This window comes from Tasmannia lanceolata, unplaced genomic scaffold (genome assembly GCF_043159265.1).
Source record: "Tasmannia lanceolata isolate RefF3 unplaced genomic scaffold, GAP_Taslan_0.1 ptg000026l, whole genome shotgun sequence".
Taxonomy (NCBI): domain Eukaryota; kingdom Viridiplantae; phylum Streptophyta; class Magnoliopsida; order Canellales; family Winteraceae; genus Tasmannia; species Tasmannia lanceolata.
Window position 1 is genome coordinate 1,521,079 of NW_027518703.1, and position 11,533 is coordinate 1,532,611.

The following is an 11,533-nucleotide window of genomic DNA, read 5'->3' on the forward strand; positions in this document are numbered from 1 at the left end:
TGTGTTTCATCATGAGCTTTTGGTGTATAGATTAAGTAACTAACAGTTAGCTGCGAGAGGCACAGAAGGGGCAACTTGTGGAGAGGACTACTACAAAACGGCTTCAAGTAAAAAAAAAAAAAAGGCTAGGATAAAAGCTGCCTAGTTCCATATTGTGGGCCATCACGGAAGGGGTGACCATCCCCCCCCCCCGCCCCCCGCCCAAAAAAAAGAAAAAAAGGCCACAGTAAAAAGCCTCCGTACAGTGGACCACTAAGGACAGCAGATGCCGAAGCGTGGTGACATGTTATAAGCGGGGGGCTGCCTAATCATGGCAATAAGCGGGACCCAACCTAGTAATGGACAGGTTTAAAGGGCCTAGCCTATTGGGTTCCATCCGGGGTTTTCTCTAGCACCTAACAAGAGGGCGTAGGTTTTGTCCTTATACAATTCCTCGTTGCTAAAATACGCAGTAAGTGATGGACATTGAACTCTTCCCTTAACTGACGAAACGCAAGTAACAGAATTTCAAGCGTAGAGAGAGAGAGAGAGAGAGAGAGAGAGAGGCCGCTTACAATGACGTGTGGCAGTTGTAATTTCCAAGAACAAGTTCCATTTAATTTCATAAAGAATAGTTTCGATCCCATTTTCATTCAAATTCTCTCCACTTTCTATATTGTGATCTTTTTGTTTCATAGCTTCTGATTTTACTTATTATAGTTCCTCTGATTTGTAGCTTTATGTGAATCTAGGGTTTTTTTTATTTATTTATTGATGTAGGAAAGATTTGTTTCAAGGAATTGAAATATATTTTTTGATGAATTTTATTGGTAAGATGTTGTGGAAATGGCAATGGAATTTTAGTGGATTTCTAGGTTGATTGATTAGGAAACAATTGAACCTAGGGTTAATTTCTATCCAATGAGTGAATTCTTTTTTCACACATGAATGATTGGTTTAAATGAAATTGTTTATAGATGTGATGTAGTTGGGTATGGTAATGGGATTTGTTTTGCATTTCTTGGGTGATTGCTAATGAAACAATAGAATTTAGGGTTTTCTGTTGGATTTCAACGAAGAAGACGAGATTGATGAGTTTTGCCTTTGTGTCTCATTTAGATTAGGTTTACATGAAATGTTGACAGTTTTTTGTTCAATATGAAGGAAAGGGAAATCTTAGGTCAGGCTTTTTTAGAAAAATGACCACATTTTCTACTTTTCTCAATTGGTTCTCAAGAAAGTAGTAGAGTGGAGTGCCTTTTGATTGAAAAAATGGACAATTTTTTGCTCCAGTTGGACTCTATATTTGGGTGCATTGGGACTGGTGACTGAATTTTCTGGGAGTTCTTTGCTTGATTGTAGTGAAAGTAATATGAGGAAGGTTAATATGCAGATTTTTTCTGAAGAAGAGGTATCCATTGATGAAAAGGAACAGTAACTTTATCGTACTGATTTTTATTTTAGTTGGTTTTAGAGAAAATAGTAGACTCTGGGATTTTATTTCTGTTTTAGTGAAATGGATGAGTTTTTCGATGGATTTGACTTCAGATTAAAGATGTCAGGAATGGTAGCAGATTCCATTATGATGAGGATAGTGAATTCAGGTATGGAAAAAGCATATGAGAAAGTTTGTTCCAAGGAAGGTGATTTAGAGCGCTTGAATGAGAAATCTAGGTTTTGCGAATTGGCTATAATGCAATTGGAGTGGTGTTTGAAATTTCTACAGGAAGAGATGGATAGCAGTATTGTTGAGAACAGCCATGAACATGAAAATCTGGTCTCGGATTTCATGGAAACAAGAGATCGCATTCAGAGTCGACTGAAAGAAACTGAACTCGCAATTGCAGAAAAAGATAGAGAGTTGACTGAGAGAATGGAAAATGAATGGAAGCTTAGACAAGCTTTGGAATTGAAAGATGAAGAGTTGAGTTACGTGGGGACTATCCTTGAGCTTGAAAGAACAAAGAGTGACAGAGTGAGGGATTTTGTTTTTAGCAACCATATAAGTGGCAACAATGACAGAGACGATTTTTGCGGATTGAAGAATTCTATAGATCAACAGTTTTGGAGTATTAAACAGAAAATCGAAGATGTACGGGCTCATTTAACAAATGGAATGAGGACTCTGAATCCAAGTTCATCCAATACAATGAAATTGGAATCCGAGCTGGAACTGGGTGACGAAGGAATTTGTTGCCTTGGGGACATGGATTTTAGTGTTAAATCAGAAGTGCAAAATGATGGATGTAAAGAAATTGGATGTTATGATAATGATAGAAATCCTGAGGTTGAGGTCCTGAATTGTTGTCCAAGGACTGCATTGAATGTGGCGGCATTTGAGCAGATGGGTGCAGACATTGACATTCTAAAAGAAATGCTGGAGTTAGCTTTTGAAACGATGGACAATGCGATATCCTTCTCTAAGATGGGATTACTGGAACAGCAGTGGGAGGGGACTGTCGAGAAGGAAACATTTGCCATTGTGTTGAGGAGCTACCTAAGGGATGTTAAACAGAATTTCAAAGAAAAAGATGTGGATGAAAAGAGAAAAGTTCCCCTATGCATTTCGGGTGAGAATTGGTCATGTTTGATGAATGACATTACAAGCTTGCGTCATGAACTCGAGCTGTTGGTTACTGATAAAGAAGTTCATTCAAAAAACATCATAGGTTGTGATGCCCCAAGGAAAGGTGATGGTTCTATTGCACTAAAAAGATGTGGCAAGTCCGATTCTGCATTAAAGTTTGAAGAACTATGCCCTCCAGAATTCCTCCCCGAGGAGGATTCAGTAGGGCATGCCAATCATTATGTTGCTGAGATGATAAGAAATCAGGAGTCTATTATAAACAAGAAAACACAAGAGATAAATTGGCTGAAGGGAGAAATCATCAGAGAAAGGGGACATCTTCCTATCAGAAAAGATAAGGACCTTGATACTGTGATGAAAAGGATCCCAGAGGTTATTTTGAGACTGGACAGTATCATCAAAGGACAAGCCAAGCTGGGTGCAACTGGCAACGACAATCAATGGGAGCTTCATAAGAAATTTGGTAATGTGTTTTGTCACTCACTCCCCCCAGACTTCACTGAGGAGATAAGACAACTGAAAAAAGAAAGAGAAGATTTAGAAATGCAGACTATGATAGTGGAGGAAACATACATGATCCTTTTTAAAGGGTTGGTGAAGGAGCTGAATCTTGAAGTAGAGAAATATAACACAGAAGCCTTCATGAGGGATGACTTAAATTTGATTCCCATAAGGGAGATGGTTAGGGAATGGAATAGTGACGTAGAAAGTTATAACATTGAAAGCTTCATCAGGGAAGAGATATACAGAATTGTCTTTAGTGAGGTCGTCAAAGATATAGAATGCAGTGTGAATATCACCATCGCAAAATGTCAGGAAACTTGGAATGATGTACCATCAGCTAACAAATTTGTTGAGACTCCAGATATTGGTGACTGGGATAACTTGATAAAAGAACCGTGTTCCTCGTCAAATATTTTTGATGTGGAGGAAGAGTTGGTGTTAAATGAAACTTCTGAATTGATAGAGAATGATGATGCCCTGGATTTGGTGAATAGCAAACTGGAGAAATCGTTAAAACAGATAATTATGACTAAGGAGCAACTGAGAGAATTGGGATCTAGTTTAGGCATAGCAGTAGGCAATTGGGATGAGGCTCACAAGCAGATGCGTCCGCTTGAAGGCATTCTACAAGACAGTGAACATTCCTTGCACTTACCCAATAGGGAAAAGAAACAGAATGAATTGGATTCTATGGTCACAACTCTTACAGATTTTTCAATAGTGATCACAGATTTTGAGTGCATGGTACATGGAAAAATAGGAGTTAATATTGCAAGGTACTTATGTTCCAATGAACTTGTCTTGCTTCATAAACATGCAGCTTATGTCACTAATAGTGTCATTGGAGTTGAAATCATATCTATGGATATCACTATTGACATATTGTGCTTTCATAATGGGATTCCTATTTCCTTGTAATTTGTAAATTTTTTCTTTCCTCTGCAAATAATTTCAGCAAATTTTTTCTTTCCTTTGCAAATAATTTCAGATAGATTTTTATGAAGCATTCAATGATTGTAGAATGCTTAATCAGTTCATGTTTAACCTCTTCGTATCCTTTTGGTCCTTCGACAATTCGTGAACATGGATATATACTATGGTTTGCAATTCAAACATTTTAATGACCAATGCTCTGTTTCTCAAGGAATAATTTTGAATTAATTTAGATATAGAACAAACATGTTTGTGGGATTGTATCTGGTTTCTTAGTTTTCTGTTTGATTGTTAAGAAGTAGATGCTTTAAGATTGTGTGTTGTATGAATGACAAGGTTAGTTCATTTCCAGGTGGTGCATCAACTAATCATGAAGCAAACTTGTGTGTTTATTCAAAATAATATAGCATTTTGCTTAAAATTTAACTTCATCCCACTGTACCTTTAGATTTCAGTTTGTACATTTTGACATGTTGGCCGCATTTCTGTATTTGGCCCCATATCCGTGTCTGTTGAGTGTTGCCTCATAAAATTTCTTGCTATTTATCTAGCTATTTAAATTTGGAATCTTGAATGCCCCTCCTTGAGAGATTTTCGAAACCGGAGACCAATTAACTAACTTGCAGTTAATATTCATGAACTCTCTCTGTCTTTTTAACTCCTCTGTTTTACAAGTAGCAACCTGCCATAGAAATTACCATTCAAAAAGGAAAAAGAAAAAAGAAAACCTGACATAGAAAAGGCCAATGGTCCTAGCTATTGAGATTACTAATCACTATCTATTTTATGAATGTGTTGTGGGACAATTTGTTATCACCACATAGCTTAGTAAAATCCTTGTGTGGCTGTAATTGCAAGACATTGGCACGAGCACTCCTAATGTAGTGTTTTGGACTCTACGACCGCAAAAAAATGATTAAGTTGTCGCAATAAGATGTTTAATGTAAAAGATTTGTTACCCATGATTTCTTGGTTTGTGATCGATATGGTTGTGGCAATTAAGTCCCAGCCTTATAAGTTTTATTTAGAAATTCGAAGTGCCTGGATGGAGTATACTTATTGAATATTCTCTTTTCAGGTTGGAAGAAGTGAACTGCCAATTAAATCCACTAATTCATCATGTGAGCGCACTTAGGAAAAAAGAATTTCTTTACAGGAAGGCTTTTAGGAGGAGATGCTATGACCTTCAAATAGCTGAAGCTGAGGTTTGTTAGACTTAATGACTATTACTGTTACATGTTGTATGTAAAAAGGAAAAAATGTCAAAGTGGTCCATTTGTTGTTCTAAATTCTGATCTTTTACATCATCCGCTTGAAGTTTGTAGGCTCCTTGCGGTATAGATGTGAAACCGAAGTTTCATACTCTACATGGGTGGCCCTCTGATGTTAACATGAGATTTTCAGTCTACCATGTTCAGAGAAATGAAGTATCATATTTTAAAAAGGAAAATCATATGCCTGTAGGCTAAGTCACAAATATCGTTCTAGGAAATTTTTTAGCGAGGCAAAATATCGGGATATATTAAATTTGTTTTTTTTTTTTTTTTTTTGGGTTTATATCGGGAAAGAAACGATAAAAATAAAATTATTAAAAATATATATAAATTAAGAAAAATATAAAATATAAATATCGTTAAAATACCATAAAAATATCGTGAGATTATCGTGGTAAATGAAAATATCGCTATATTTTTAAAATTCTCAGGATTATTTTGGGATTTTGTCATTTTATCAAAATGTCACAATAAAATCACTATATGTTGAAAATTTTGGAGATATTTGTGACATAGCCTGTAGGTACATCATTTATCAATAAACAAAAGAAATTGACAAGCCTTCAAAACAACAGAAACCAACCTAATCCAGGTCAAGAAATCATGCATGGAACTATCTCAGATTCTCATTATCCACTCCATGCACAAGAATGCTGACAGTGTTTTGTTACCATTGGTTAGATACTTCCACTCTGGTAATTTTTCTGACTCTGAGCTCATTTTCCTGGCTTTAAAGTTCTCAAGTCCGCATCTGACAGCATGAATTGCAACCATATGATCTCATGCCTTCTGGAATTTGTTACTTCAGAGGAGAGCAAAATATGTATTTCTAGTAAAATAACCATCAGTCTAATCTAGAGTTAAACAAGGAAGAAGATTGACTAGCTGTAAGATTTCATTCACTGTAATGAGGGATGAATTGCCCATTTATGTACAATATAAAGAGAGAGATGATAAATTCGCACCCCCTTTAGGATGATTCGCATCCCTTTCACGTTAATTGATGCCAAAAAGCGTAAAAAAATGTCAGACTTTAACGCTTTTTGACGTCAATTTGCGTGAAAGGGTGTGAATCATCCTACAAGGGGTGCGAATATATCATCACCCTATAAAGATTATCCAATTTATTTAGAATTTTCTTGAATTTGTTCCTTCACATAATGTAGGTAAATTTCTTGATTTGTTAAACATATTATTGGCTTTTCTAATATAGGTGGATCTTCTTGGTGATGAAGTGGATTCGCTTATAGGCCTTCTTGAGAAGACATACATAGCACTGGATCACTATTCACCAGTTCTGCAACACTATTCTGGGGTAAGCTTGATGCATTCCTCTGGAAACTTATTTCACTTGTATGTCTGGATTTTCTATTCATTATTCTCTAACCCATATGAAAAATCTTACCGAGAAACAAAAATTTGTAGGGCTTGACAAACTCCATAACTGGAAACAAAAATGTGGAAGATTGCCTCTTTGGTTACCATGACAAATTAATCTGCCACCTGAAATTGTTTATGGTGCACTATCTTGGTCAAATTAATTGTGTCATATCATAGTTTAAAATGCCTTAACATGATTTATATCCGTCCTTGAGGAATTAATAATGAAAATTGTGAGACATATTCGCCGTTCAATTTAGGATATTTAATAAACACATTAAATTTGACACCATGGAGCGGTGAACTTTATATGGATGTTATTTATATGCTGATCATTATTGTGGCATGCATTTGGATTTGTGTATTAGTTTTGAATCATTTAATTTTGCTATCCTGATTGATCACTTATTGACGGTTTATGTCCAGGGTGCACCCTTACTAGTCTGTGGTGCCAGTGAGACATGATTACCTCAGAGACCACAATGTTCGGTCAAAGCTCAATTATCTACTGTTCCTAAAATATAATTTATTATGCGGTTGAAACTTGAAAGTATGAAATTACTTTAGGGCCCGTTTGGATGCCGAGAAGATTTTGATTTGGATTTCTCACATTTGCAGCCCTTTTTGCATTGTGATTTGGATTCAGATCAAATCGTTGGATTTCCATATCAGCGACTGAGTGAAAAAAAATCAGATTTCCAAATATGCTGTGGAAATAAGTAATTGGAAATCCACAGATCTGACAATTTCCTTCCACCTCTTTGCTCCTCAACCTCTCCCCTCCAGTAGGAAGTACCCCCTTCCCTCTCTGTCTCCCTCAACATGAGCTGCCGGATCTATTCATTTTGTATTCAAAACTCGAGTCCAAATCCAAATACCAAATATGAGGTATCCAAACGGGCCCTATAAATTAAGTTTTATTAGATGAAAAGGAAATATAGAAGAGATACCCACCTCAAATCCATATCCTCAGAACTACATTACTATAAAAAAATCTTATGGAAAGGGAAATGGGGTTTCTAAAAGAACTGGCAGTTGTCTATGTTAAAAAGAAAGTGGCAGTTTCACATGTGTAGTGAATTCTGTGGTCTGTTCCCTGAATACCCTAACTAGAGCAGATTTTAGCTAGTGAGAGTGGTTTTTTCGTAATAATGTACTATTCAATGTACTATTCGAGTTCATGTCCATTAATCTCCTTTTCTCAGTGTCTATGGCCACAAGAATGTATCTGATATCAGTGACAGCGTAACTTTAAAGAGGAACCTTTGACAAGACATGAGAAGGCTTAAGGATGGTGACCTAAAAGTTGTGTGCTTGTTCATTTATATGGGAGCTTTGAGCTCGCCCTTCTTAATTATCTAACTAGCAAAACTTGAACTTAGATGTTTGTGTTACCTTTGCCTGTGCTCACTATGTCTTAGTTTCCTGGCTACTCTCTAAGTAAGGTTGTAATGATATGCTTCAGATTAATCTTTTTTCTTGTTCACTGACTTCCCTTCACATCCTCTACACAACTACATGCACTTTTTTTTTGAGGACATAGGGTATCCCCACCCATTTTAGGGCGGGACTAATCCCTATGGATGACAACTACACACGCACAAACAAACAAACATATCTCATTCACCATATATGCATTCGCTTTTTTTGAGTACTAATTTTTGCTTTTCTCCACTTGCAGATAATGGACATTCTAACCTTAATTAGAAAAGAATTAAATGGAGAAGGTGTTCTTACACCCTCAACCGTAGTATGAAGACTCATAATGGTACTAATGTTCATTTCTGTTTTCTATAGTTGTCACCTTTGATTTTCTTTTAATTTCTTCGGCATTAGAGGGTCGGTTTTAAGCACTACTTAAAGCTCCCCATGTCAATAATTGACTCGCTCGAGTCGAATCGTTTTACCATGGCTGAGTTTTCGCCCAGCTCCAAGTCTTTCCCTGCCAACTTAATCAAAAACTCCTTTGACTCGCCAAAGTCAGTGAAAAGTTGACCGTAATAATAATTGACTAGTCGAGTTGACTCCATTTCACCTTGGGCGAGTTTTCATACAAGTTTGAGTTTTTAAACACTAATTTTAAGCAAGCTATGTTGGTGGCCTTAAATTTTTTTACTTATACATCTTGAAAGTCCGAGTTTCATCTTGTTACTGTGCATTTCCAGTTGTTGCCGTGGTCACCTTTGACATCTCTACTTACACGGACACGAATTGGGACGGATCAACTACTGATCATCGCTTCGCATCGGGATATTATTCCTTGCTAGAAGGAAATTTACATGGAAGAGCAAGAAATAGTCACTTGTATCTCGCTCTAGTGTTGAGGCAGAGTAGAGTTGCATCCCATGTGCATGTGGCTTTTATGGCTTTGTTCACTGATCTCCAAGTTGGGTTTCTCTACTAGTGGTCCAATGAACTTCATTTTATTTACATTACATTTGACTATGTCCTTCATGAGCGAATGAAGCACATTGAAGTGGATGTCCACTTTGTCAGAGGAGATCTGTGATGGTTCTTTGGTGCTTCACTATGCTATCTCGTTACATCAGTTGGCCAATATCTTTAATAAGTTTCTAAGGCGTTCTCTTCTTTATGATATGAGTGTTTTCATATGTTATATGTACATTTGTTTTGTGTCTTTGATTCCCAAAATTCAATGCTAGAGGGTAATCAATTCGTCCCCTGGGATTGGATTCTAGGTGATTGAGAAGAAGAAGGGAACTCAATTCTTCCTTAGGGTGTCAATGCCTGTTAGAGAAACAAAGGACTTTATGTTACCAAAATGTAGGCCTAAATGCAGACGGATACATCTGTTAACTTACCAACTTCTCCAAAAGCTTAAGCTGTTGGAGAAAGGCGCTATTTATCTTTTAAACTTTAACACTCCCTGGCACGTGTGGCCCACTTGGCAAACACGTGGCACATGTGGTCCCACTTTGGGCCGACCATCGCATGCAGATTTTTGCTATCCGGGAGGTTTGAACTCGAGACCTTTGGCTCTGATACCATGTTAGAAACTTACCGACTTCTCCAAAACCTTAAGTTGTTGGAGAAAGGCGTTATTTATCTTTTATACTTCAACAACATCAATACAAACGACAACGATAAAACAATAGACATACGGTCAAATACAACAAAGAGCACAAACAAGCACCAATGCATTGATAGAAAATAGAAACTAAAATGCAATGCTCACCAAAGATGATTCCATTTCTTCTAGAGTTTGCATCCTTTGGTAAAATTACAACTAAGATAACTAAAAACTAGGGTAAAAACTAAGATAAAGTAAATTAAGGCACATTGTTGAATGGTTCAGGACCTCTTCTCCTGACGTAGTCATCTCCTTATATAGTTTTCCCATGGAAACTGTCCATAACCGTCCCCTAATTTGGGGTGGAAACCTGTCATTACTGTCCTCAATTACCTATTTTGAATTTCAAATCTCAATTCGTTGAAAATAACTATCATTATCCCTATTTTTAGGGAAATTACCGTTGGTGGATAACTGTACATATCCAACGACTTAATAACCAACGAATGACTCAGTCTCACAAGACCGATCTTATCTTAATTTCAAAAATGGGTGTAAACAGTGTGAGTTATGTGTATTTGTTATTTTTCTATTCTTTGCCCCTCATTAAGGGTATTTTAGTCATTGTAACAATGCATCTTATGCGGGTTAATATAAGGCAAAGGGGCACTAGTTTACTCCTTGCTCTCTTTCTAGCATGTAGCATCATAGATATCTTCAAATTTCAAAGGTTTTTATTATCATCATCATTTTGTTTTCTCCATTAAGTCTTATATTTTTATGGATGTCTGTTTTTTTTTTCCGTGAGTATGGATCTTCTTGTTCTGGTTGTATAATTGGTTTTCTGCTATCTGTTTCAATATATGTAAATCAGTAATTAATGTTTTTGTGTGCGTGCATGCGTGCGTGCGTGTGTGTGTGTCAGATTGGAAGGACCTTGACATTTAGATTAGGTTTATGTGAATGGATCTGGTTTAGAACAGTAATTCGGATGTGTTCCTATTGTTTTCAGAACCATTGGCTTCAGATTCTGTTATGATTTCTCTCATCTAGGCCTTGATGCACATTAGAAGAGTTGGATTTCTTTTACAAGCTGTGATCTTGGTGGATTTTCCGATTCAAAACTTCAGGTTCCAGGTTCTGTTTATACAGGTTTTCAAACCGATCTTGGTGGGTCTTTCTGGCTTGGCGCTGAAGGATTCAAGTCTTTCAAGCATGCGTGGCCTTGATGCACATCAGAAGAGTTGGATTTCTTTTACAATCCGTGATCTTGGTGGATTTTCCAATTCAAAACTTCAGGCTCTAGGTTCTGTTTATACAGGTTTTCAAGCCGGTCTTGGTGGGTCTTTCTGGCTTGGTGTTGAAGGATTCAAGTCTTTCAAGCATGGGTTTCCCATCTGGATATTGAAGAAACACTCTGAGAGTGGGTTTCTTCTTGATGATGTCCTCCCGTGAATTGCTATTACCATATGCTATTTTTTCAGCCATGTTCTTTAATAGACAACATTTTGTAAATGTCTATGGTATTAGCCTATGTGCTAGCAATCCAAGCTATTTTGGAAAATTTACTGGCAATGATATACAGAAGTCCTTTTTTGTGTTACCTTACACTGCCAAAGTTGTATATCGCCCACTATGGTTGAGTTTGTGGTCACACTGTTTAAAAACAATTAGCTTCTGTCAGGACACTACAGTTCATATTTCACTGCTCTCAATTTGCAGTTTATATTTTTCTATACCAAATGCTTTGATATTCACAAATGACTTGATATTCTTTAGATTAGTATTCTACTAGCTACTTGAGTATTACAATCAGAATGTAAGGATCTCATCTATATTGTTACT

The 11,533-nt window shown here is 36.7% G+C and overlaps 1 protein-coding gene across 4 annotated transcripts; it reads left to right on the plus strand.

Moving 5' to 3' along the window:
* The first annotated feature begins 676 nt into the window (after positions 1–676).
* Positions 677–11,291, plus strand: LOC143858801 (WPP domain-associated protein-like). Of its 4 annotated transcripts, none has more exons than XM_077369522.1 (5): positions 677–3,846; positions 5,082–5,208; positions 6,491–6,592; positions 8,339–8,425; positions 10,701–10,983. In XM_077369522.1, exons 1-4 carry the CDS (start codon positions 1,496–1,498, stop codon positions 8,411–8,413), a joined length of 2,655 nt encoding a protein of 884 aa, XP_077225637.1. In that variant the 5' UTR covers positions 677–1,495; the 3' UTR covers positions 8,414–8,425; positions 10,701–10,983. The 4 variants fall into 4 exon arrangements, with proteins under 4 accessions (XP_077225637.1, XP_077225638.1, XP_077225634.1 ...); XM_077369523.1 differs by lacking the exon at positions 10,701–10,983 and adding an exon at positions 8,823–9,059; XM_077369520.1 differs by having other exon boundaries at positions 678–3,846; positions 10,841–10,976.
* The last annotated feature ends 242 nt before the right edge of the window (positions 11,292–11,533 follow it).

Coding starts and splice junctions, on each gene's coding strand:
- LOC143858801 (XM_077369519.1), top strand. CDS start 1,496: ATGGATGAGTTTTTCGATGGATTTGACTTCAGATTAAAGATGTCAGGA. Junction 3,847..5,081: donor ATAGGAGTTAATATTGCAAG/GTACTTATGTTC, acceptor TTCTCTTTTCAG/GTTGGAAGAAGTGAACTGCC. Junction 5,209..6,490: donor TTCAAATAGCTGAAGCTGAG/GTTTGTTAGACT, acceptor TTTCTAATATAG/GTGGATCTTCTTGGTGATGA.